The sequence below is a fragment of the Empidonax traillii genome, unplaced genomic scaffold (genome assembly GCF_003031625.1).
Source record: "Empidonax traillii isolate 1590-97213 ecotype Southwest subspecies unplaced genomic scaffold, ASM303162v1 scaffold174:size915687, whole genome shotgun sequence".
NCBI classification, from domain to species: domain Eukaryota; kingdom Metazoa; phylum Chordata; class Aves; order Passeriformes; family Tyrannidae; genus Empidonax; species Empidonax traillii.
Genome location: NW_020955367.1, coordinates 67,111 through 93,078, shown reverse-complemented (window position 1 = coordinate 93,078; position 25,968 = coordinate 67,111). Strand labels below are relative to the sequence as shown.

The window sequence follows — 25,968 nt, the reverse complement described above, 5'->3', positions numbered from 1 at the left end:
GTGTCTGGGAGGACTGATCTGCCTTGCTGCTCCAAGATGGACTGAAGTTGTTCTCCTCCATGACCCTGCTGCTGCTTTCACCCCAAAAACGTGCCCCAAAAACACCTGCTGGTGAGAAATGTGCCACAGCGTCTTGTTTGTAAACAGAGAACGTGGAGCTTCCCGAGTCCTGCATCCAGCAAAAACATCAAAGCACTGACAAGGAAATGAAAAGAGTGCAGAAGCCCTTCCTTTGCACTTGTTTGGGGCAGTTCAGCTTTGTTATTTTAGGTGGCTTTGTGTGCTGGTCGCTCTGTATGAGCCATATATGCTAAAAACCTCAGTAAAAGAAATCAATATATAAACCTTTTCTGCAATTCATGAGTCTCCTCCATGTGTGTTTTCAGCTGCTGCTTTTGAAGGCCACTCTGTGTGCTCATTCTTTAGCATCTGCTTTGCATGGTACACTTGCCAAAGACAATATTTTAGAACAGGCAGAGATGCCAAACAAGGTTTGGTTGTTTTTGTTGTTTTTTTTTTTTATGTATGCACATATGCTTTGTTTTATTGATCAATTGATCACCCACTTCCCCCTTATTTTTCCACTTGCAGTTCCCTGCCCATGCTGTACGTTGCCATATGGGTTACATGCTGCTGTGGCTGATAGAAATGGAAAATAAAAGTGTCTCTGTCATCCCCTCTTTAAAGAAACAGGTGGAGATAGCGGAGGAAAAACCAGAAATGGAGTGTTGGAGAAGGAGAACTGAGGTTACACTCTAAACTTTTGGTTTGAAGAACAAACCAAACCCAAACTGAAACTCAACACTTGGCCAAGGGTAACAAGCAGCATAACTTGGGATTTCAGAATTGTGGGTCCTTGGCAACACACCTTTAATCCCAGCTGGAAGAGGAGCTGGGGCTCTCAGAGGTACATCCTGGGTGTCTCACAGCTCTAGGACGAAGAGTGGACCTGAGAGAGTTCATCTGGAGGAGGGAGGTGTGAGTGGGTTTTGTGTTCTGGGATTTGTTCCTACGCTGGGGAATTTTTACATTTTGAATCACGTTGGTGTTACCAGTTTGTGGTGAGTCTGTTCTGACCTCGCTGCTGGTGGTGCTGTTGTGTCCTGGAGCTGCCTTGTCAGTGTGCTCTGATGTCATGACTGACAGAGATAGATGATTCTTTACCAGGCAAGTTGGATTTCTTGCCTGGAATCTCCCTGAGCCGTTTCCATGCTGGCTCAGTGTGTGTTCCTCTCCTTTCCCTGGTGCTGTAAACCAGCTCCTTCTGTGGGTGGAAAGCTTCCCCTTGGGTACAAAATTCTTTGGAAGTAGGTGATGCCTCACTTGGGTGAAAAATGTAGAAGGTGCTTTGAGGACTCAGAAGTCTGAAAAACACTGGAGACAGACAGACTTTCTTGGAATACTCTACTTTACTTATATGCATGCATTACATAGGGAACATCCAGTTCTGCTGCTGTCACACACTGCAGCCCTGGGAATTCATTTGCTATTGAAGGGAGGAGACCTAACTTTGCTACGGATTCCTATCCAATCCTACAGGATAAAGCAGCTGCTAAAAGAAAATCCAGCCTTTCTTCGCCAAATCTAAACCCTAGTTGACAAGATGAAGAACCTCGTGTTTTATCCTGTCCAAGTTGAACTGTTTGAACTTGTCAATGTAGGTCAGGACCCTGCAGGACACCAGGCTGTAGTAGGTTTCCAGCAAGGAACAATCTTCCCCCCTGCTTGTTTCCTGCCAGGCTTTCAATAGCTCGTCCTCCTTCACGTTGGAAGAGGTGAAGATGAATTTGTAGCAGCAGCGGTTGTAGCTGATGTGCCTTCCCCCGGAAAAGCGGGAGCTGTGCATGGGAGTGATTCCAGCTCTCTTAGCACAGATTCCCACAAAAACATCCGGGGGCACTGCCGGTGGCACCTCCTGGGCAGCCACGTAAACCTTGCGGGCGACGTCCTGGGAGATGACGAAGGCGCTGCCCTGGCAGAAATCCGGGAAAAACTGCTCGGGATACTCGTGGGTGGGAACGAAGGCAGGGCTGTGGGGGGCCCTGTCAGGCACTCCCTGGTGAACGACCCGCCCCAGGTAGATGTCCTCTAGCTGGGTTAAGCTCAGCAGGTACCCAGCCAGGCTTGCAACGCCCACAAACACGTCCTCGTCTGCTTTGAGGATAAATCTGGCCCGGGGACAGAAAGTCACCGTCCACTCCACGCTCAGCAGCATCTTCTGTGTCTGTGTCTGTGGGGAATCGATGAAAGTGCCTTCAATGATGTCCCTGTGCTGCTGAGCCTCTTCACTGACCTCCAGCTGCGTGCTTTCTGAAGCTGCCTTTCCCACAGCAAACAGGGTGAGGACGGTGTAACCCCCGGTGTCTGTCACGTTCCCCCAGGTCTGCCTGATCCTGTCGCGCCTCGTCCTGTTCCCTGGGCTGCTGTGGACCAGGATGAGCAGAAACACCTCCTGGGCAGAGCACGTCACTGCACCGCTCACCCTGCCAGAGAGGTTGACCTTGAGGGGCTCCGTGTCCAGCTTCCTGGCCCTCTCCCTGATCTCCAGAGTCTTGGCATCGGTGTAGGCCAGAGGGAAGGAACGCAGGAAATACTCCTCCAGTAGATCTGCCCCGAAGAGCAGCAGGTGGAAAAGCAGGAGGTTGAAGAGGATGAAGCACCACTGGTGAGTGCGGAGCCTGCAGAGTGTCGGCTGGGGAAGGGAAGGCACCGACACTCAGTTCTCCTGCCACTCCAACAAAAAGGCTTTCCTGCATTTTATAACATCAGTCACAGCTTTTAGACCGTGGTCTTTGCATTTGTTAAAGTTCTTCTTCTCCTAGAAACAGGAGGAATCTAAAGGAATGTGTCTGTGGCACAGCCACATCCCAAGCTGGGAAGGACATTACCACGTTGTGGTTCAGAAGGCTTCTTTTTGTGCCTTTCCATGTGTGGAAAGAGTAAGGAATAACCTGCTATTAATATTTTCTGACTGTTTTTAAGCTGTTACCGAAGGCCTGAGGGGCCGTTGAGGACCTGTAATGGTAATTCATGTCCTTGAAGGAGAACTTTCTTATGGCCTCACACTGCCCTAGGGGAGCTGGCAGGGTAAGAATCCAGGCTGAGTGGGGCTTGGAGTGACCTGGACTCATGGAAGGTGTCCCTACCCGTGGCAGGGGGTGGAACAAGATGATCTTTAGCCTCCCTTCCAACCCACCCCATGCCAGGAAAGCTGTAGGAGGCTGAAGCACTTACCTGCATGGTGGTGGGAGCTGTCCCTGCAGCAGGGGCTGTGTGGGCAGTTTGTGCCTGGCAGTGCCCGTATCTGGGTCTGCAGGATCCAGTTACTGCCCGGTACCTGCGGGCTGTGGCTTCCCCTCAGCTGTCTGGAAGGAGGAAAGATGATCCCGGGGGGGGTGATCGTGTTGCAGCCGCAGAAAACAAAGGGAACAAACCCCTGGCCTTGCCCTTGATTAATTTCTGATGCCTGGGGTGGGGTCTCAGCAATAAATGAAGGAACTGCTGGGGCTCCCTTGGTAAAAGGGGTCCCTGGTGCTGCTGTGAAGCTGTTTGTTGATGTGCCCTTTGCTGCCGGAGTTTGGGGTTGTGTTTCGTGGTGATTCCCAATCCTCGGTGGGAGATCCCTGCTCTGAGCACTCTGCACCTCCTGAGTGGGGGGTTTGGGGTGGGTTTGCCTTGGAGGGGGAGTGTGGGGGACACCCCGAGGCTGTGGGTGCTGCTGGGCCAGGCTGTTCCCAGCACATGGAGCTCTGCCCCTGGACAGGCTCCTGCCAGGGTTTCCAGGAGCTTCCATGTGTTACTGTTGGCTCAGGCCTGGGCTGGGCTGGGGAAGCTGCAGGGGACTGGAAGTGCTGGAGGGGGAAGTGCCAAAGACACCACAAACAGGATGGAGGTGTCAGCAGGGGGGAGAGTTGGGTTTGGCAGAGGGTCTGTGGAGCCTGCGGAGCTCCGAGGGGAGAGGGGCTGGTGGGTCCCCAGGGGACGGTGGCAACGGTGCTGTTTGATGGGGAATTGAGGTGGGAGGGGTCAGTCCTCATCAACACGACCGGGAACTCCAGCCTCCACGTGGGAACAGGGAAATCAGATTTCTTTTTGGTTTTGGAAAGGTGTCTCGTAGGTCAGGGTGTGTTTCTGTTCCTGCCTCCTTGGGTGAACGGGTGCAAGGAGGGGACACGGTGCTGCTGTGGTTTGGCTTAGCTTAGCTCTGATCATTCCAAACCTCCCTCAAGCATCCCTAGGGGAGCCTGGATCAGCCAAATGACCCAGAGAGATGGAGCAGAGCTTTGATTTCTGGCTTGGGGATGTCCAGGGTTAATCCCCCAGCTCTGGCTGAGCCCCTCAGCTCTCCCAGCTGTGTTTGGGAAAACACAGGGAGCAAAAGGAATTGCGGAAGAAAACAGTTCCTCAAAATGTGCTCACAGCTTGGAAGTGCATCCTGCCCCTCTGAAAGACCCCCAAACACATCCCAGTGTGGATCTCCTGCTTTAGGCTTCCCAAAAAGAGGGAGAACTCATTTCCCAGAGCCTGTGTGTCAGCTGGGCTGCAGCTTCATCATCTGGAGCAGCCTCACACTCTGAAATCTTCCCCAAAGTTGTGCTTTGAAGCCTGGGGAGCTGAGCTGTCAGCACAGGAAGTGTCAGTTCAGTGTTTGCTCTGAAGGAAAAAGCTAAGAAGGAGACCCCTTTCATGTACAATAATACAGCACTGCCCCCCCCCCAGGTACCCATCCTGGGGAAAAAAAAAAAAAGCAGCGCTCTGAAGATGTTAATGAGCAAATAAGTACTGAGTGTATGAAACCCCTTCCATTAAAAAATGGTGTGTCCTTAGAATAACGATAAAATAATAATTATACACCCCATCTGTGTATCATCCCTGTGGCAATTAGGCCCAGCATGGTGCTTGCAGCGCTGCTCCAGTCATTTCTGCAGCTCTGCTTTGTGGGGGCAGCAGGAGCTCTGATGCCACATCTGCACTATTAACACTCCCCAACCACAGCACGGGCAGCTCTCAGATGTGGGGTTTTGTTTCTCCATAGAGCCTGGCTGAGTCCCACCAGGAGAAAGCTGAGGAACGGCGAGGAAAAGACTCCTTGAAGGGTGAAGTAGCTGATGTGGGAGTTCCAGGGAGTCTGCCTGGGGGCGATCCCTCCATCACCTTCAAACCCAGGATTCAGGGCAATGTGACACCCATGTGTGACCTCGTCTCACTTTTCAGATGGGTAAAGTGAAGCTCTTTCAGGGAAATCCTCACTCCCGGGGAGAGCCCAGAGTTTCCTGAAGAAGAGGGAATTCAGGATCCCCGAGTGGCTGAAGTCAGGTCCCTGGGGTTAGGAATGGTGTCCCTACAGCTGCACTGAAACCCTGCGCAATCCTGTAGGTGTAAATTAGGGAAACAGCCAGGAAAGCAGGTTTTCCTGAGCCACAGGGCTATAATTTGCTTTATGTGAGATGTTTTCACATTTTCCTTGAATTTTATGTCCAGGCAAACCTCATTATGGGAGCAGGAATGTACCAGTAACTCTGCACACAACCTGAGCTACCCTAAAGCTGTGAGTGCTCAAATTGAAGGATGTTTGGAGTTTGATTTTTTTTTTTTTTGAGAGGAAGAGCCATGACCTTCTGCCAGATCCAAAGAGCAGAGCAGAGGTTCCAGGAGGGCAGGGGGAGATGCTGTGGAGCAGGAGGTGCCCGGGGCAGGCAGGGTGGGGCAACACGCTGAGAGGAGCAGCCGAACCCACAGCTTCTTCAAACATCTCCTAAAGCCTCCTGGCTTCCCTCCCAGTGCTGGGAACATTTGGAAGGGGGAAGCAGAGCCTGGCTGGTTTCTGTTCTGCTTGACTCTGCTTCGTGAGAATGTGAAGGCTTCGGATGACGCACCGTTCTCAGGCGCTGGTGCAGGAGAGGGTGGATGGATGGGATTTGTTGGGAAAATCCAGTGAAAATCGGTTTTTTTCCCCTCAATATAAATCTGTTCAGATATAAAAACTTGAGCCCAGCCTGCCCCAGGTGTCTGTGTGGTTGCTCTGTGCTGAGCCCTGTCCTTCCCTGCAGGGTGGACACCCCTCTCCATGCCCCACAGTTCCCCCAGCTCTCAGGCTCTTCCCAAAAGATGGGTTGATTCCCACAGGCAGCTTTTCTGGCACAACATCCCTTTCCACAAGGTGTTCCCTGTGCCCTCATGGAGACACTGGGCTTATTTTACAGGTCAGACCCCCTGTCATCCTACCAGTCCCCAGATGGGATGCTCTGGGAACACAAAGCACTCCCAGGGTCCCCACTGCTCCAACCTGCCTTTTGCAGGGTTTCACACACACCTGAGAGCACGAGGGACTTGTCTGGTTTTTAATAACAGCATCACTTGCAAGAAGCAGAGACGGCTGTTTTGGTCTTAGTCACCTAATGGCAATGTTTGTGCTCGAAGAGATGATTCAGCTTTTGCAGGCAGTTCTTCACCTCACCTTCTCCAGGGGGTCTGGGGGATGACGGAAGAGGGGGCTCTGTAAGAGTTCCACAGAGTGTGGTTCGCTTGGTTTTGATATTTAATGTCCCTTTGGGTGTTAAATATAAGTAGAAACCTGAAAGCCAAGCCGAGGAACCCGAGCACTGACACACCAGCCAAACAGCTCCTGGTGTGCAGGTGAAGGTGTCTTTGCCTCTGCTTTAATGGCCCACTTGACGACACTAAACCCAGGTTTTTACAGCCAAGTTCCCTGCATTCTTTTTTTTTTTTTTTTTCTTTGCAGATATCAGTCTCGGAGTTCCAGAGCTGACTCTTTTTGTTTGGCATGTTTGATTATTACTTCTTGAGATCAATGACAGCTTTGACAGCTACCTACCTCTGTATTCCCGGATAGAGACATCCCCGCCGTGTGTCTGGAAATGCTGAGCTGAACATGAGCTGAGAGTGGAGAGAGCATGAACTTGTGGAAGATGTGGAGCTGTGAGGCCATGGGGTTCTCCTCGCCAAGATGCCACCTTGAGAGAGAAGCTGTTTATTTTGCAGCGGCCCAGCAGTCCCCCTGTTGTTGCTCATTCTCGCAGTGTGCTGTGAGGGTGCTTTGCCCTTTCATTCCCTGGAGCCAGGCTCATGCTGGATGTGTGCCTGGCAGGTCGAGATTCCCATGAAATTCCTTTGACACGCACAACATCGGCAGCAGCGTCGGGGCCTTGAGTCCGGCTGTGCTTTGACTGCGGTCAATCCATTTACAGCTGGGAGCGGATCCAGTGCCGCTATTCCCAATTCCCCGGCCCCTCTGGGTGCTGGGCAGCACCTGGGGCATTTCTCCTGGGGCCCTCCAGGGCTGGTGGGGGTTCCACGTGTGTCTGGGTGATGCACCCAGAAAGGCAAAGCTGCCCAAGCTCAGGGAGGGAAAGGGGAGCTGGAGGCAGGTCCTGGGGTTCGGGCAATGCCCCAGCCCATCCTCTCCAGGTCCTGAGGTGCTGGATGGATCCAGCTGTGCCCCCACTGGTGCCCCAGGGCTGGGAAGGGGGCTGCAGCTCTCCTAGCCTTGGCCAAGGCTCCCACTGTCCCCCATCAGCCTCTGGCAGGGTGCTCGCGGTCATCAGGGAGCTCGAGTGGGACAAGGACCCCCTCGGACACCAGTCCCTGGAGCACCACGGTGAGCTGGACTCGGGTAATGTGCTCAGCAGAAAGATGACTTTCTCTCTCCCTCCTGTCTCTGACTCATCCCATTTTTGCCTCCCACAGATTTATTTATTGCTCTCCCAGACACAGAAACAGCCGAATTGAGTCTCCCTGCCCTGTGCCAGCCCCTCCTGGAGCAGTGATCTGCTGGACCCCTGGGGGATCTCAGACTGGGGGGATGCCGTTCCCAGCTGCCCCCCCCGTGCCGCTCCCCCAGCCTGGCTGTGCTCTGGAGAGCTCGTGTGTTCCATGCAGCACATGGCCCTGCAAATGGCATCCCTGGATGTGCCCGTTCCCTGGCGCTGCTCGCTCCCTGCCGGGCTCGGGATCTGCGCTCTCCTGCTCCGGGCTGGGGTGGGAATGTGAGGATGCAGAAGGGGCTCCCCAGCAGAGCTGTGGGGGCTGTGGGAGTCCAGAGGAGGAGGGAGTGTCCTGTAGTAGGCATGTGAAATAAGGGTGACTTAATTTCCCTCTTTGGAAAAGAGGATTTGTAGCACCGATGGCATTTTGGGAAGCACTGCACCTGGGCAGGCAGGGAGGACAAGCTCAACCAAGACCCCTGCCCCCAAAATGCTGAATGCTGCCTTCGCTGAGCATGCTGCTGTGCCTTCCCCCACCTCCCCCTTGGCTTTGGGGGTGCAGGGAATCGAGCTGGAGCTGGGAGCAGTCCCCAGGACAAGGGCTCTCCTTGGGTAGGATCCCACCAAGGATCAAGCCCCCCTTCACTGCTCGAGCTCCAGGATTTGGATGGGGACGTTCCCTTCTGGCTCTTTCTCTTTCATTTTCCTCTTTGCTCCCCGTCCCCACCCCCCGTAACTGTTTTTAAAGAATTCCTCCCCCACGCCTGTGTTATCACCCAGCATGTCAATACGCTCCGTGCCACCCGCCCCCTCCTCCCGGAGCTGCACGTTAACGATTTGCACCAGATAATGTCAGGCAATTAGTGAATGAAGAATAACCTTCCCACTTAAAAGCGGGATGGGTCGGGAAGCATCACTCGGGGGGATTGCACGGGGAGTATTAATTGCTTTTCTCTCCAATGACTCCCTGTGTAGGAGAGTCCATATGGAGGGAGAGGAGGAAGAAGAGGTGCTGCGGGAGAAACAAAGTGTCTGGTCCTGGCGAGAAGCTGGGAAGAGCCTCGGAGTGGACCCTTCCCTCTGGAGCGGGGGCTGGGGCAGCCGGAGGGCACCGTGGGATCCAAGGCCCGGGTGTCCCGGGAGCAGTGGGTGGGGAGGGTGGGGGTACCCCGGGGTCAGGGGGAGCTGATGGAGAGAAAACACCGCTCTGGAAGCAGCTCCGGCCTGAGTGGTGTCACCTCCCCGGGGGGGGGTGTGTGAGTGAATCAGGGTTTGGTGTTTTGGGTGGTGGCGCGCGGTGGGAGCTGCTCGGTTTGCAGCTGTTCGTTCACATCTGGCCCACGATGGGGGGGACGCAGTTTTGGGGCACTTTGTACTTGGCCACCTCATTACAGGTGGCACCTCCTGACTCCTGGGGCTGAACTTGGACGGGAGAGAAGGCACCTCGTGTCCACCCCGTTAACCCTTTCCTTGCAGCCAGCCGGCTCGTTTCCAGGCGGATCCCGCTGTCCCTGGGCTGGGGCCATCCCCCAGCGGGGCCGTGTTGTTGCAGCAGGGCCCCCCTGGAAGATGAACGCCCCCGGCCCGGGCGCGCAGCACGGCACAGGAATTCCCCGCAGGCAGCGGCTCGGCCCGGCTGTTTGCGTTTGGCACAACCCCGAGGCGCAAATATTTGTGTGGGAAGTAGAAAAGAAAACCGAAGTGGGGGGGGAAAAAAAAGAAAAAGGAAATAAAGATAAAAGAAAAATCAAGAAAAGAAGAAAGGAAAACGCAGAGGGGAGGAGAGGGAAAAGGGAAAGGGAAAAAGGAAGAGGGGGGAGGAAAGGTGGGAAAAAGGAAAGGGGGAAGGGAAAAGAAAGGGAAGAGGGAAGGGGGGAAAGGGGAAAAGGAAGGGGGATAAGGAAAAAAAAAATAAAGCAAGCAAAGCCCCCCGGGGGTCACCGACTCCCTCCCTGGGGGTCGCGGGGCCGGGGCGGGGTCCGAGGGGGGCCCCGCCCGGTGCCGCCCCCGGCCCGCTCCGCCCCGCACCTGTTGCCGCCCGCGCCCCGCCGCGCTCCCCGCGGCTCCGCCCGGCCCCGCCATGCGGAGCTCCCGCGCTGCCCGCGCGCTGCTGCGGGGCGAGCCGTGATGGGCGCGGGGCACCGGCAGCGGCACCGGGAGCGGGACGGCGGCGCAGGCTCTGCCCGCAGCCGGCAGCCCCCGGCCCGCGCCCCCGGCCGTGCGGGCCGCCCATGCCCTGCCCCGCCTCGCCGCGCCGGGGCCCCGCGCCGCTGCGCCCATGCCGTTCTCGGGCGAGGAGCGGAGCCTGCAGGGCATCTACAAACCGGCGGGGCCGGCGGAGGGGCGGCCGCTCTGCCCCGAGTGCTACACCAACCGCTCCTTCGTGTACGACGATGGCAGCGCGCACAGGTACCGGGGGTGCCGCGGTGGGATGGGGAGGGGGGGGGACACATCTGGGGGCTCTGCCTGTGCCGCCGTCGTGGGGGAGCCCCCCTCGTGCAGCCGGGGAAGCCCCTTCCCCTCCCGGGTGGGACTGGCAGGACCCCCGACCCGCACGCCCCCCGCACTCCCCGTGCCCCGAGCGTGGGGGAAAGTTTGGGCGGCGCTTCCAGGCCTGGTTGGGGGGCCCTGCGAACGCCCCTCCGGGCACAGCACCTCGGGAATGGAGCAGTCGGGGGCTGCCTGGGCGCGAGGAAGGGGTGTTTGGAGACCCCCGAGCAGTTCCCGGTCACGTCTTTCTTTGGAAGAGGGGAGGGTGCTGCTCTTCCGTCGAGCCCAGCACGGACCGAGGCCACGCTCGGGGCGTGTTGGTCGGGCAGGGTTTGGCTGAGCCCTGAAACCACACCAAAGCCAAGGGTTGAAAACACACGCAGGGAAAACCCTACATTTCCACAGTTGCATCACAGCCCCTGCTCCGGCTTTGGGCTGGTTTCGTGCCAAAGTTCCAATGTCCAGTCTGAGGGAGGGGCTGCGGTGTGGAGGGGAAGAGCTGCTCGAGGGCATCACAGGGACTCTGCTCCTCTTGTGCCCGGCAGCAGCAGCTGCTTCTCCCATGGGAACGAGTGCTCATTGCTGAAGAGTCCCAGCTTTTCCTCATAAATCCTTTATATTATCATTGTTCTGATTAAATTTTCTAGTGCGGTCCTTATGACTGTCACACTCATCAAATGTCAGCTCAAATGAGCAAGTGAAGTGTCTGCATATCAATTCGTGCTTGGCAGATGAGGACCTTGGCTGGGTTTGTGCCCTGGGCTGCTCAGCTGGGGTTTTCTGCGTTGGCATCTGCTCGCTGTGATTTAGGGTAACAGTCTTTTACTCCCAAAAACAGAGGTGAAAAAAGAAGGAGTAGCGAGATCACTTAGTGTTGGGTTTGGGGATTAAGTGCCTCATGATCGCCCCTGCTGTCCCCTTTGGCAGAGGCACAATGCCCAGCGTGCCCAAGGACCTCCTCACTCCTGAGCCCCCCCTTTGGCTGCCTTGGGCACGCCAGGGTGTCTGCAGAGCAAGCTGCCTTCCCCAGAGCCAACTGCCTCGTTTTGCAGCTGTGCTCGGTGTGTTTGCAGAAACGACACCCTCGAGGAGCTTGTGGAACGTGTCTGTGTGGGGGGGAAGATCAGGGATCAGGCTGGAGACGACGGCTCGCGGAGGGTTCCCCACTCCAGCCTTACAGGGTGATGATTAATTGCTCCTCATTACACCCAGGGTCATTTATCCTCATCTAAAGCACAACAAAATCCTTGCTCCGAGGTCCTCCCGCCTGTCTCTTTCAATCTGAATAGAAGAGCTTTGTTTCATAATTATGATCATGCAGCTCGATGTGTTTCTAACCCCCTCGGGCTGCGGGGAGGTTGAAATGCCATCGCTTTCCGTGGCTTGTCTTGCCTGCCCTGTGTCTGGCCCTTTGCTGCCCTTCTGGAGATATTAAACAAGCTGGTTGGAGCCCTCGGGGCTCAGCGTTTCCCCAGCTCCAGCTCAGAGCAGCCTGGTCTCTAATGTACTTTTTCAGAGCTGTTCAGCTGAGGAAGGAGCAGAAAATGATTGTAAAAGGGGCTAAAGAGACAGGGCAGAGCAATAATCACCATCTCCCCCATTAGACGATCCCAGGGGCCCCCTGGGCTAATCTGCTGCTCGGCTTCCTCTTCTACAGCTCGCACTGGGGGGGCACGTCAGTGTCATCACCCACACGTAACAACCTGCTGTTGCTCGGCCTCTGCCTGGTTGCCCCCGGGTTTCACCTCGAGAGGGCTTGGTGTGGGCTGTGGGCTTGGTGTGGGCTGTGGGCTTGGTGTGGGCTGTGGGGTTTGTGTCTGACAGGGGCACAATCCCCGGGGCAGATCAGGGCTCAGGAGCCCGAGCGTGTCTCCTTGTTTTGCCTCCTCCCTGCGCTCCCAGGCACAGCTGTGGGTGTGATGGCAGACGAGCAGCCCTGTCACCAGAGGTGTGGGTGAAGGATGTGAAAACCAGACCATCTCCGAGCAACAGAGACGTAGAACGAGTTCCCTGAACCTTCTGCTGAATGTTCAGGGGACTTCAGCTGGGCTGACATAAATGGAAGCCTCGATTATCCCCTCCCTCGGCAAATCTAGAGGTGTCTGAAAAGCTGTTCAAGAGAAATTCCATGTTCTCGGTTGCCTGAGCGTGGAGATGTGTGTGTGTAAACATCTGTGAGCTTCCTCCTGGCTCTCTTCCTAAGGGGACAACGGTCCTGAAAGTCCCTTCCAGGTGGAAAGCAAGGGGTTAACTGTAAAGGCACTTGAAAGTATGTTTGGAGAGTAAATACACATTTCTGGCACCCAGAGGGGTACAAATAGCCTAATTTTTACTTTCCTGCCTCATGGGAAATCTGGGTAAATGTTTGTACAAGGAGCTGGGCTGTCACTTAGGAGAACGTAGGATTTCCTTTGCCTTGCCCATGTAAGGGCACTCTGGGCACCGGCCGCGATGGAGGAGCGGCCAGATGGAAGGACTCACCCAAAAATACCCGGCACGAGCCCGGGGGGCCGGCGGGAGAGGCAGGGCCGGGCCCGGAGGAGCTTTTGGCTTTTCCCTGGATTGCCTCCCGCTGCCATGGCTGGATAGAGAGGGAGAAGAGGGGAGCAGGGAGCTGCCTGGAGCGGCTGCTCGGTGGGATCACGTGCTGGACTTACACGTATGTGGCTTTTCTCGTGTCTGTTGTGAACGTTTCTGAAAGCTCTGTGGGGGCTGCTCCGCTCAGCTCGGGCTCTGGGAGGTTGTTTATCCCCTGTGCTTTGGGATTAGGAGCGGGATGAGGAGGGGAGATGGATCCCAGCTGCTCTGGAGCTGAGGTTGGGGGCTGACACCAGGGGGGTGTGTGAGGGGTGTGGAAACCAGGAGGTATCCGAGCAGCAAAGGTGTAGAACACGCTCAGTGAACCTTCAGCTGGGCTGAAATAAGTGGAAGCCTCGATATATCCCCTCCCTCAGCAAATCTAGAGGCGTCTGAGAAGCTGCTAAAGGGAAATTCCATCTTGGTTGCCTGAGTGTGGAGATGTGTGTGTAAACATCTGTGAGCCACATCTGTAAACAACCCCTGAGCGCTGCTGGCCTGGGAGCTCGGGATGTGCCTTTGGAATGCCAGCTGGGTTTGACAGGGGTGGGGTCTGTCCTCAGTCCCACCTGGCTGGGCAACCAGAAAAGGTCTTTTGGCCCTAAAAATCAACAGGCAGATTTTGGAGCAGTGGCGGAAGGATTAAAAATGCCCGTAGGCACCTTCTGGTCAAAGGCAGAAGGAAAGGAAAAAGCATTGGTTAAGTGTGAGCACTGATCCAGGGCTGGGATGGCTCTCCCATGGCTTGTCCTGCTAATCCTTAGATGGATCCAAGGAACTGTCTCAGTTTAGCACCAGGATGGTCCCTGCAGTGACAGCCTGTTGTTGTCTCTTAAGTTTTCCATTTTCTGGAAATGAATATCAAGATGATTCTTTGGCAGAGCTTGCACCGAACCAGGCTGTGTAGCTAATTAATAACCAGTTCCTCCAGGCAAGAGAACTGGCTTGGACGTTTATCAGCTTCCAAAAAGTCAACCTTGCGGATTGCAGCAACTGTTGCTTTGGCTGCCCGTGGGGATCCTGGCCCTGCTGTTCCGGGAGAAATTGCAGTGGGGAGCCATAAAAACTGCAGGGCCAAACACCCTGTGTTTTCAGAGTGTTTATGTAGCAGAGAAAAGAAGGAATTCTGCTCTTGTTTTCCTCAGACAGTTAGGAAAGGGGAGCGTGTGGCTCTGGAATGCTCCAGGAGAGCACCTGCCAACACACCTGGGTCGGTGGGAGGAGTATTTTGGGACCCCCCCCCAAAACCAAGTTTAACAAAGGACCCTTCATGAGCCGAGTGTTCTCCTTCGCTGAGGTCACCCTTTGCTGGGGAACAGCAAAATAGGTCATTGCCTGTGCTCAGGGCTCTTTTCTGCTCTGCAAAAATATTTACAGCCTCGATTTGAATCCTCCCCGTTCTCCTCCGGCGACCTCTCCCTGACCCCCACGCCTGGTTCCCGAGCTCTGCACGCAATTTGTTTTGGAGCCTGTGAAGGTTGCTCTTGCATCCCTGCCAGGCTGGGCTGGAGTGTGGGACATCTCATTCATCCTTCTCGTGAATAAAACCAGGCCGTGGCTGAGCTCAGGTGCCTCTGGCCCGGTGTCCTTCCAAAGGGGCTGGTGACGGGAGCTGCGAGAGGGAAGGTTAAATCAGGTATTGGGAAGAAATTCTCGGCTGGGAGGGTGGGCAGGCCCTGGCACAGGTTGCCCAGAGAAGCTGTGGCTGCCCCTGGATCCCTGGAAGTGTCCAAGGCTGGGTTGGGAGGGCTTGGAGCAGCCTGGGATAGTGGAAGGTCCTTCCCAGGGCTGTGCTGCTGCAGCCTGTCGTGGAGGTTGTACCCAGGGGCTGTGCTTTGACCACCTGGATGGATGCCCTGGGATTCACCTGCTCCCTCTGGAACCTGTTGGTACTTTCTGCCTCCACAAGAGGCTGTGACTCCTTTGATGCAGCTGCTCTGTGGCACAACATGCTGCTTTCCCTGTGATCTCCCTGGGCTCCTGCAGCTCCTGTGATGTGTTTGCTCCCTGGTCCTCTGCTCTGAGTTTCATCTGCCTTTCATCACATCTCTTTCCAGGCTTAAGACTCCTCCTGATCTGTTGGGCCTTTCCCTGTACAAACCACTTTACAGTCTGTAGCTGTCTCTGGTGCCCTTTTCTGTGCTGCATCCTCTCTGAAGAGGGAAACCAGGAGTGTCTGGGACCCCGTGCTGTATAAAAGCTCCCCCCAACATTTTGGGGTTTGCCCACCACTGCAGCTGTTGGCTTTGTGGCATTATCTGTGAGTCTGGCTCTTTTTCTGGCTGCTAATTTGCAGACCTCCTGGTGCCTGTGCAGGAAGGTGATTTCCCCCCTCTCCCGTTGGATCAGTTGGCATTTATCGATGCTAATTTTCCTCTGACATTTTACCATCAGGTCTCTCAGTGGCACGAGGTCCTCCTGCAGCTGTTTGCAGTCTGGCTCCAGTTTGCCCAATCCTGGGTGATTTGCAGTCATCCCCATCCCTCCTGAAGCCGTGGAATAGCTGAGAACCTTGTGGGACTCCCCAGGTGTTTGCTTCAATGTTCCCCTTCTGTTTGTCTCCCGTCTCCTGCTCCAGCAGGCGCCTCCCTGTCTGTCCCATCACACCCTGGCCTGGCAGGTGTGCTGACAAACCTGCTGACAAACCCCCCTCTCGGGCTTTGTTTCTGGAAGACTTTGTATTTTCGAGCAGTGTGAAAAGACTCTTCCTCCTCCCACGCCCCCTCTATTATTTTCTGCTTTCAGCATCATCAGGGACTGTTCTGCAGGGAGGGGTCTGGAGTGGGGAGAAGTTTCTTTTCCATGGTCCATCCCTCCCTGCTTGGAGCAGCCTGGGGCTGTGGCAGGGAGGATTTTCCCAGCGGTTTTTTGGCAAGGATTAGCACTTTCTTGAAACCCTTTTTTTTTAATTATTATTATTATTTTTTTCATGTGAGCCTGGGAGCTACTGGGCACTGACAAATGTGGTACAGGATATAACAGCTTGGGCTGAGGGGGAGGATTTGTGTCCTGTGGGATATCAGAATCACTCCTGAGGAGGGTGATTGGGGATAGCAACGAGCTCTGCCTCGAGAGCATCTCCTTGCTCATCCCAAGAGCTGGGAGCAGATAGTTTTGCCCTGCTGGTCAGGACAGCTGGTCCCCTGCCGAGATGAGGGGTTGGACTGCTTTCCAAAATGGAGAGGGGGACACTGGTCCCAGGAAAGCTCCACCTGGGAGCGGAAGTGCCAGGAAAAGCCAGATTGGGCAATGGCAAAAGGGCAAAGGATTTGTAAGGCTTGTTTTTAGGGGAGGTGAGGTTTCCTGTCTCCTGGGCTGGAGGAAGGAGGACTGCTGGGACCTGCACGAGAGTGCACTGGCTGTGATGGAGTGCTGGGATTTGTGGAGGCTGAACCAAATCCTCGTGGGAGAGCTGTAACTTGGCTTCCTGGTGTTCCTGCTGATCCCAGCAGCTGGAGCAGCAGGAATCCGTGGCACAGCTGAGGATGAGGCTGGGCAGGACCTCCTGTCTGTGAGTGAGGGGTGGAGGCTGGCTGTGTTGCCTGCAGGAATTGTGTTGCCCTCCTCAAGCAGGTGATGGTAGAGGGTTGGCTGTTGGCTCCAGGAGCAGAGCTGGAGGCTGTGACAAGGGAATTGCTCTCTTTTTACCATAATAATCTGTTTAGGTTTGAGGTTTTTCACGGTTGGGTGGCATGAATCACGAGCCTGGCGTTATCCCTGTCATTAAGGGCTGGGTGGTTTCCCTGGGGAGTCTGGAGTGCACAGCCCCCAAAATCCCCAGGGGATTGGCAGGGTCTCGCTCTGAGGGGATGATTTCTCCGGGGAAATCACGAGGGATGAGTTCTCCAGCAGTGTCAGTCCTGGCTGCTTCACTCCTTGGGCCCTGGGGTTGATTCTGCTTTTAGATGAGCTGGCATGTGCTCCCAGGCCACCTCACCGGCTGTGACAGGCAAGAGCGGGCGATGTCCCTGCTGGGAAAGGAGCGGGTGCTCCGGGAAATCCGCTCCTCCCTCGGCACAGAGCTCCGACAGCCGAGACGCAGCCTCACGTGTCAGGCCGTAAATAGCCCTGGAGATGGCTGAGTCAGGAGTTTCCCAGCAGGGCTGGTGACCTTGGCTCGGCAGGGCGAGCCTGGTTTGGGTCTGTCCCTTCCTCTGAGGCCGTTCAGGGGTGAGGTGGTGGGAGTGGGACCCTCGGAGACCTTTCCCAAAGACGTTGGGATGGGGAGCGGAGCTGTGGCTGTAGGGAAGCAGGGCTCGGTGTGTTGTGCTGTGAGTGATCACCTGAGCTAATTTGCATTCTATTTGCATATTTACACGACAGAATGGACCGGTTGCAGATCACAGAATCACAGAATGGTTTGGGTTTTAAGGGACCTCTAAGATCATCCAGTTCCAACCCCGTGGCTCAGCAGGAACACCTCCCATAGACCTGGTGGCTCAGGTTGGTTCCACCAGACCTCCCACTACTCCAGGCTGCTTTTTCTTTTTGGCACCAGTTAGGATTGCCAAGAAAAGATGATGAGGCCCCCAGCCCAGGCTTGAGGAGTGGGAGCTGGTCCCCTCACCTGCCAAGAACCACGGGTGTGTAGGATGTGCTTTCTCTCCTCGTTTCTCCAGTGTTATCTGGGCTCTGCAGTCACCAGAGACATCAGCATGGCTGCTTTGCCTTTGCTTCTGCTGGGACCCTCTCAGCACTGCCAGGCCCTCCAGACAGGGTGCTTTGGAGGAAAGGGGATGGCTGTGGCTCACTCCTGCTGGATCCCTTCCCCTTGGCTTGGAAAACTGGGGGGGAACCAAACTGCCTGTGCCACTGGTGTGCTCCATGTGCTGCTGTGGGATGAGAGAAGGGTGAAAAGGCTTCTCAGTGGGGCTCTGCCTTCCCTGAGCTTTTACCTTGGCACACAAAGCACTCATGTGCATCAGGCCAGAAGGGAACGGGGAGACGTGGGGTTGAATTGCTAATATGGGGTTGTCTAATAACAAAAACCAGCTCTGGACCTGGAAAGGTACAATTTCTGCTTTTATCTTCTGGAAAAATAGCATTTGCCAGCAGGGGAAAGGCTCGTGGAGCTTTGCACTGACTCACTCTTCCTGTTCATTTTCCACGTGAAATACACAAAATGCTAATTTTTCTGCGGGGCCTGCGGTGTTAAATTGCCTGTGCTCATTGAAAGCCAAGCCATGGGTGGATTTGTCACAGGGCTTGGCAGTCCTGGAGAAGTTTTGGAGCAACAGCAGCTCCTGACATGGACAAGTCCGACCGGGGAGGGGCAGATTTGGTTGCAGGAGTTTTGTCTGGGAGAACTGAGCCCTCCATGTATTGTGTGTGTATATTTATAAATATATATTGTGTGTGTAGATTTTTATATATATATATATTGTGTGTGTATATTTATTTATATATATAGTGTGTATATATTTATATATGTGTGTGTGTCTTTATATTTATGTATGTTTTGCAGCTGTTGGACCCACAAAAGGTGACTTGGGCCAAAGCTGCTCAGAGTAGCTGGAAATAGTGTTACAATGGGCCTGCTCACATCCCTTGGAGCACTTTAAACTCAGAGGAGAAAAAAAAAACAACCAAAAAACCACACCAAAATCGAAAAGAGAGGGGAGAACAACTGTAACCTGGTAACCATAAGAGCTGTGGGAGGAGAAACAAACACAGGATGATTGTATATATTTAAATAAGTGTAGAAAAGGAAAGGGCAGAATTTCCTGTATGGCTTGGCTCCCTGGAGAGGCTCTGAGAGCCTGGTGGCAGCTGAGGTTGGCAAGGATGGGTCAGGAGGCAGGGCCAGGCTCGGGTGGGACTCTGTGGCAGGGAGGGGAGGACGTGGCACTGTCCTTGGTGTCCTGGGGCAGCCTGGCTCCAAGAACCCTCTGGAGGAGCATCCCATCCCTTGAGAGCAATCTGGACACCATCACCCCACATTTGGGAGGCTCCTGCCTCACCAGTGCCTGTTTGTTGCCCAAAAGGCTGCGTTCTGCTCTGACAGCAGATTGTGTCGCTGCCAACAGCGAGAGGAAGGTCATTCCCCGTGTCTGATTGTTATTCCACCCTTTCTTCAGCCAGGGCTGGTCCTTTTCCATCCCATGGGAGGGGACAGGAGGCCCAGCAGCAGCTGGCTGTGGTGTTGTGCTGTGTGCTGGGTACCAGAGCTCGAGGAAAAGCGCCTTTGCCTGGGGTGGGGGTGGGGGGGATGTTGATATTGGACACGGGGTACTTGCTTTCCTGGCTGCACATCCAGACTCCCTGGCCATCCTCCTGGGGAAAGGATGGAGTTAGAACAGATGGCTACCAGCAGGACCTCGTGCTTCTGGCTTTTTACAGCTTGGAGTGGGAGAGGAGGGGTTTGGACTGTAAGTCAGGCAAGAACTTGCCCCAGAAGTGGGTTCATTTGTTCTGTTTGCACGCCCCGACCCTCAGAAGGAGGGGAGAGGAAGAGCATTTCTGGGAGGGCCTTCAGTAAGGGGTGTCACTGAGAGCTTTGGAGCTCCTGATGGTGCCTGGCAGGTGTGGGCAGTTACCTCCTGTGGGTACCAGAACAGTTTGGAATGTGTGATGACCCTGGGTGGTTTGGGGTTGGGTTGTGGTGGGAAGCAGGAAGATGCTCTGCGGCTTTTGTGGCGTGCAGGAAAGGAGAAGAGGAACTTGGGCTTTGTCCTTCCTCTTCCTTGACATGTGCAGTCCAAAATAATAACAACAATAGTCCTAAAGTACATTAGAACAAGCTGCCAGCCTTGGGGACTTTCCTCTGAGGCAAAGCTGCCTCTTGGGTGGTGCTGTGTTTGCCAAAGCGGGGTGGTGGCTGCTCTGCCTGCAGCTTGGTGGGAGGAGAGAGCCAGTGGGATCCCAGTTCCACGGGAGGAGAGATCCAGTGGGATCCCAGTTCCCGTGTTCCCAAGAGGCTGAGCAGTGGGGTGTCTCCTCCCTGCGTGCTGGGGAGTTGGCCAAGCTGGGGGAGAGACGGTGTCGTGGCGAGAAAAGTGGGAAAGAGTGGTGAGGTTCCCATATGCTGATCAGAGCGTGCTTTTTTAGTGGAGGAAGGAAGGAAAGGGGTGATAAAAATAAAGCTGCAGTTCTGTATTTAGCTATAAACGACTTCAGGATTTTTTATTTATTTATTTATTTATTTTAAATTTCAGTAGTATTTGAAGACTGTGCAATAAGTGAGCTTGTTCATGAATTTTTTATTTTATACCGCTACAGCGTTGGAGAAGTAGCCAGGTTGCTGGGGCGTTTCTGGAGCTCAGGGTTACCCTGTGTTTGGGTGGTTGTAAATCCCCTGTGCTGATGTCAGGAGACCCGTGTGAGGTGCAGGAGCACTTTTGCAAAGACTCTGATGTGCAGCATATCTCAGAGCCACAGTGGAAGTGATAAAGACATCTTAAATAAGGGAATGCAGCATTTGTCTTAGCCAAGCTTCACCCAGAATGAACAAATGTGCCAAAATTTTAAAATTCTGAATGATTTTGTATGCGAGAATAAGTGAAAGTACATTAAAAATGTGGCTGCTGCTGCTGCCAATGGGAGAAGAAACTCAGATGCAGATAGCAGAGACTTGTGTTTCCAGAGATACCAATAGAATTGGATTTTACTACAGTTTCTAAATGCTAATAAAGGACAGTGGTAAATATTTGCTTCGTTTCTTGAATCTGACACGGGGTCTGAGGCCAAGAGAGATGAGTTCATTGATCTGGAAAAGAATCACGTGGAGTTTAAAAGAAAAAAAAAAAACCACACCCAGGAGTGTTTGGTATCCCAGGGGGTGGCTGGGGAGAGCTGTGGGCATCCACAGCTCCCTGTGGGTGCAGGATGACGTGGACCTGCCTGCCTGGACACCCAGTGGGAGCTGTGGAGTGTCAGGCAGGGTGGAAAGGTGCCCTTTCCACATGGCAGTCAGTGTGTCCGTGGCTGTGCAGGAAAGGAAACAACCTGCTCCTCTGAGCAGGCACTTCAGAATCAAATGGAGATCACTGGGTGTGACAACCTCCTTCAGACACAATTATAATTGCCCACATTTGGAGTCAGGCCCCTGGCTCCCCACTTAAAAGTCTGATTTTAATAAGAGGGAGGATGATTTTTAAAATCTACTTTTTCTCCCCCTGAAATTCCAGTTTTAGGATGCTGCCCTGGCCTCAGGGCAATAAGAAACCACGGCTGGGCTAGAATTTCGTGGAGGTGGCCTAGAAACAGTGTGCTTCTGGCCTAATTTATCACAGCTAAAACTCCAAGAGGAAAGACTTAATTGTGGCTTCTGTCTGTGTGTGCCTAATGTCAGATCCTCCTTTGCAAATGTGAGCTGGAGATAGTCAGCAGACTTTGGTGTTTATATCACTTAATCCAGAGGGAGTGCTTGAGCTGACAGGGGCTTGGCTTGATTTATCTTAGAGCCCAAGTTTTGGATCAATGAATAGCATGGAATAACCTCCCTGATGCCCCAGGCCCTGCACAGATGCATCAGTCAGCACAGAGCCTTGGCTGCAGCAAAAAGGAGCTGAAAGGCTCTGGGGGGACGGAATGAAGTGGCAAATAACATCAGTGAGAATCATCTGAAGCGCTGAGAGCGAGCTGGGTTTTGCCTTGTGGGGCCGCGTTCAGCAGAAATTTTTGCATGCTGATTGCTCTTCCGGAAACCCAGCTGAGCAGGGCTTTGGAATCTGGTCAGCTGGGAGCTTGGTTTGCAGGGCTTGGAGTTGTTGGAGGGAGAAGATGATGTGAGGAGCCTCAGATGCCATCCCTGCAACCCAGCAGCGAGCCCCTCCACGGCTGCTCAGCTCAGCATCCGGCTGGCAGGAGCTGTGCTGCCTTGGGAGGCAAAGCTGTGGGAATTTGGTTGGAATGGGTTGGGAAAGGTTTGGCTGAGACCCTTGGAAACGGAACAGGCAGGAGCTGGGGCCTTGCAGCTCTTTTGCTGCCTCACACCCCGAAATTCCATGTGGTGGGCAGAGAACCAGCTCACTGCAGAGGCACCACATCTCCTCTTCCCAAGCAATCCCCGAGCTCCCCACTTTCCACAGAGGGGCTGGGAATTTGATGTTCCTGTCGTGGCGTGGATGAATTTCACCCATGAGGCCAGGGCAGAAAGGATCAGGAGCTGTGATCCTGCCCTGTGTGACTGTGCTCTGGCTTCACAGCACTGAGTGGCTTTGTCACCTTGGGATTCTGTGAAGGGGAATTTCAGCTGAACCCCAACCTGCTGTAATTCCTGACTCAAACCGACACGGGCAGAACTGTTGTCCCCGTGTTCTGGTTGGTAGAGGGGGTTTGAAACAGGAGACCAAAGAAAGCCTTTAACCCCCTGAAATGACAGACTGAGAGCTGATTGAGGTCCATCACCTTTGTGTGTGCCAGGCAGAGCTGTCTCTGAGCCACCACCTTGGGGTCTCTCCCAGCGATCCCCCATCCCTGGAGTGGAGGCACGGGTAGCCGAGGGATGGGTGACAGATTCTCCTGGCCACGGCACTTGGCAGCTGGACAGACAACTGACTCATCAGTGTTCGTGGTTTCTCATTTAATCCTGGGGTTGTTGGGATGATTTAAGTGCCAGCAGTCCAGGGAGGAGGTTGTGCTTCTGCTTCCAGCAGGGCTGTGGAGCCATCGCCTCGTCCGCCTCCCATCCCTACTTTTCGTCGCGGGGGGAGGCTGGGGGTGGATCCGGGCTCGGCTGGCAGCTGTAGATTATCTTGCCAGCAGGCGGTTGGGCTGTTCCATTGGCTCCTCTTGCTCTCCGTCGCTCGCCTGCCGAGCAGCAAATGTCCTGTGCCCGGTGCTGCCCCGCGGGGCGCTCCGCGGGACCGCGCTCCGCGCCCTGCCCGCCCCGCCGGCCCCCGGGCTGAGCCCCGACCCCCCAATGCCCCCGGGGGGAGCGCTCTGCAGGGGGGGCACGGCCGCCTGCCCCGCAATGTAATCGTGGCCGGCGGTGCGGGACGCGGTGCGGGAGGCGCAGGGCCGGCCCCGGAGGAGGTGCCGGGGCGGGCGGCGGGGGCGGGCAGGGCAGGGCAGGGCTACCCCCTCGCCCCCCCACCTACCGCTACCCCCTTGTCTCCCGCAGGCTCTCGTCGCCCGGCGGCTGCGGCGGCGGGGACGGCGGCGGGAGCCGCAAGAGCGGGGTCATTCTGGACATCGCCGCCCTGAAGATGACGGAGCTGGAGTCCGAGGTGCTGCCCCTGCCGCCCCGGTACCGCTTCCGAGATCTGCTGCTGGGGGACCAGTCCTTCCAGAGCGACGACAGGTTCGGGGCGCGCAGCGCGGGGACGGAGCAGGAGGGAGGCACGGCCTGGGGACACGCACTGGCCCGGGGATGGGGACGGGGATAGGGACACATACCTGGGATGGGGGGACACACCTGGGGTGGGGACACTCAGCCGGGACCCCGCCTCGCTCCGGGGCGGCGGATCCGGAGCTGTCCGCGGTGCTGCTGACCCGGAGCTGTCCGCGGTGCTGCTGACCCGGAGCTGTCCGCGGTGCTGATGATCCGGAGCTGTCCGCGGTGCTGATGATCCGGAGCTGTCCGCGGTGCTGCTGCCGCGGGCACAGCCGGACCCCGCCCGGTGCGGAGCTCTCCGCGGTGCTGAGCGCGGGGCCGGGGCGGCCGCGCTGCGGGAGGGGAGGCTCTGGGGTTACGGGGGTATCTGGAGCCTGCGGGAGTTGGGAGATGGTGGCAGGAACATGCCCGGGAGAAGGGCACGGGGATGTGAAGGGGATGGAGGGCAGGGGTGCCTCGGAAACGTGTGGGTGCTCCAGGAGGGTGGGATGTGCTGGAGCTGCTGGGCAGTGGTGGTTGTGGGTGTGCTGGGCCAGCCGACGCTGAGCTGTGTGGGGATTCTGGGCAGGTCGTCCGGGAGTCCCGTAAGGGGTTGGCAAGGAGGAAAAGGGACCAGTGTCAGGGAGATGAATGGGCTGGAGCTGGTGAGGGGCTGGGGGAACTCTACCATGTGCAGAGTTTGGGCTGAGAACATCCATTTGTTCAGGAGGGGGGGCTCCTCCAGGCTGAATTTGCAGCAGGGGATGTTGATGGGAGCAGAGAAACTCTAAAGAGCTGCTGGGGTTGTGGTGCAACTCTCCCTTTCTTGGGCTGACCAGAGGAATGGTGTTAATGTGTCGAGCACCAAGACTGCTATTCCTGCCTGGCCAGCAGGTTGAGTGAACAACAGAAGGAATGCCATGAATGGCAGGTGAATTCCGTGGGCAGAGCAGTTAAATGGGGAGGGACAAGAACCTTCTTTCAAGTGTGTTCATATCACAAATACCCAGGAGCTGCAGTGCTGATGGAGAGTCAGAGAGATTGCTGTCTCTTCCCACCAATTAATTGTGTGATGCAAACAGAGAGAGGTGTAATTCTTGTTATAAAAAAGGCAAATTCATTTGTTTTTTTTGTTTATATGTGTCAGTGTCGTCCAAAAAAAAAAAAAAAAAAGAAAGTGGGGGGAAAAAAGTGATTTTGGCTTTGGAACATGAATGTGGGATTTACAAATGTTCTGTGTAAGTGTTCCTAACTTTTATAGCTGCATAAAATTGGCCTGTCTCGAAAACGAGTCTGTGATCCTGAAGGTTTTAAAGCCCGGATTTTCTTAAGAGGCACTTAAATATTAATACAGTTTTACGATATAAAGTGAGAGGTTGATATGAAATTCCTGCTGCAGAAAATGTCTGGATTTCAGGACGGTTATGCTACGGCTCATTTGGCTCTTTGAAGATTTAATAGTTTTCATTTAAGTGTTTGAAAGCATCTGTAATACAGAAGCTGGGAATTGCAGATTGTGTTCTTTCTGTGTTTCACTGGTTACACCCCTTAACCTTCATTTTCATCTAGATTTGTGTCTGATTCAGAGTCTCTCTTTAATTTCAATGTGAAGCTACTCTGGATTATTTTGTTAATTCATTAGCCTTGTTTCTCAAGAATTCATTACCCCTATTTCTTAAGGTATCTCCGTTTCAGTGGCTTCATGTGCTGCTTTCTTGAGTTGTTTGATTCCCCCTTTGCCTCGAAAATATTGATAATTTCACAGCGTGTTTGGGAATGCAAATCTGTGAGCCCCCATTTGCTGCTCACTGGAGTCCTCTTGGCTTCCCTGGGAGCTGAGATGGGCTGGAGATGGATTGGGAAATGTTGCAGTTAGGCCTGAGTTTCACTCCAAGTCATTAATAACACCTTTAATAACATTAAACAACATTATGGCTGAACCAAACTCACTGGAGCAATTCTGACCAGTGCATGAGCCTGTTCCAAACCAACTGGATCAGGAGCTGATTTAGGTCAGCAGAAAGAAAGGGGAAAAGCAGAAGGAAGGAGAAAAGCAGGAAGACTTTTTAGCTTTGCTGTGCTTGTAAATGATAAGCAGCTCAGAGATGGGCTTTGAAGTGCATTGTTACAGGGATGTGCTGGGGAAAATTCCCCCGTGGAAACACTGTGGGGAACTAGGAATGGTCAAACAGAGCTCATTGGACTCACAGATGTAACACTGAGGGGAAAACACCCAGAACACTAAATATCTCATTTATTTAGAAAAGCAGTGCCTAAAACATCGGTGTCTCAAATATCTGCTTTTGAAAACTACTCTGGAATGATAAAAGTGAGGAGGTTTCTGGGGTCAGCAGGACTAAAAGGTTGGGAGGCTGCAGGTTTTGCTGCTTCTGGAGAATGAAAAATGCTCTGTTAGAGATGAATTAGTGCCTCCTCATCAGAGAGGATGCTGAGGAGACCAACACTGGGCTGAGCTGAGGGAATGAGGTAATGCTGGAGCTTGAGGAGATGAGAGCTTGTTGGAACAAGCAGATAATTAGAGAGCTGTGGTATGGCAGGAGGAGGGAGCGTGTCCAGATAACCTCGGGAACTGAAAGAACTAATCAGTCAGTGTGAGGTGGAATGGGTAAAACAGGCTGCTCCTCATTTACTCCTGTTTTCAGAAGGGGAAAGATGAAGCCAGTCAGTCTAACCAGGCAGGGTTTGCTCTTTGGCAGGTGGGCTGAGTGACACGAGCGTTGAAATAACACTGGGAACGGTGTGTGGAGGATGCGGTAAATTGGCCAGGAAGCAAATAGGAAACGACCGACTGGAAGGGGAATGTGGGAGGTAAATGGATTTGTGGAACGGAGAGAGAGAAAAGCCTAATGACAAGCAAATCTAGAGTTGTCAAGCAGGGAAGTGCTCCTTCCAGTGCCATCT

General features: G+C 54.4%; 2 protein-coding genes across 8 annotated transcripts in view; one reads left to right on the top strand and one right to left on the bottom strand.

Annotated features, from left to right (window-relative positions):
* Positions 1-1,446: 1,446 nt before the first annotated feature.
* On the bottom strand, positions 1,447-10,004 carry LOC114058488 (putative UDP-GlcNAc:betaGal beta-1,3-N-acetylglucosaminyltransferase LOC100288842). The gene is made up of 3 exons (XM_027885887.1): positions 9,753-10,004; positions 3,338-3,365; positions 1,447-2,715 (listed from the first exon to the last, which is right to left on the bottom strand). The coding sequence occupies exons 1-3, from the start codon at positions 10,002-10,004 to the stop codon at positions 1,592-1,594; spliced, it is 1,404 nt and encodes a 467-aa protein (XP_027741688.1). The 3' UTR covers positions 1,447-1,591.
* KCNT1 (potassium sodium-activated channel subfamily T member 1) overlaps positions 9,944-25,968 on the top strand; it is a 76,590-nt gene continuing 60,565 nt past the window's right edge. For 3 of the 7 annotated variants that reach the window (XM_027885891.1, XM_027885890.1, XM_027885888.1), the window contains exons 1-2: positions 9,945-10,133; positions 22,855-23,034. In XM_027885891.1, coding sequence (XP_027741692.1) covers positions 10,003-10,133; positions 22,855-23,034 — 311 coding nt within the window. In that variant the 5' untranslated portion in view covers positions 9,945-10,002. Of the gene's footprint in view, positions 10,134-22,229; positions 22,299-22,465; positions 22,707-22,854; positions 23,035-25,968 lie in introns of those variants that run through there. The other 4 variants (XM_027885889.1, XM_027885892.1, XM_027885893.1 and 1 more) reach the window with 4 other exon arrangements.

Coding starts and splice junctions, on each gene's coding strand:
- LOC114058488 (XM_027885887.1), bottom strand. CDS start 10,004: ATGGGCGCAGCGGCGCGGGGCCCCGGCGCGGCGAGGCGGGGCAGGGCA. Junction 3,366..9,752: donor CGGGGCGCGGGCGGCAACAG/GTGCGGGGCGGA, acceptor TCCTCCTTCCAG/ACAGCTGAGGGGAAGCCACA. Junction 2,716..3,337: donor GGGGAAGCCACAGCCCGCAG/GTACCGGGCAGT, acceptor AGGAGAACTGAG/TGTCGGTGCCTTCCCTTCCC.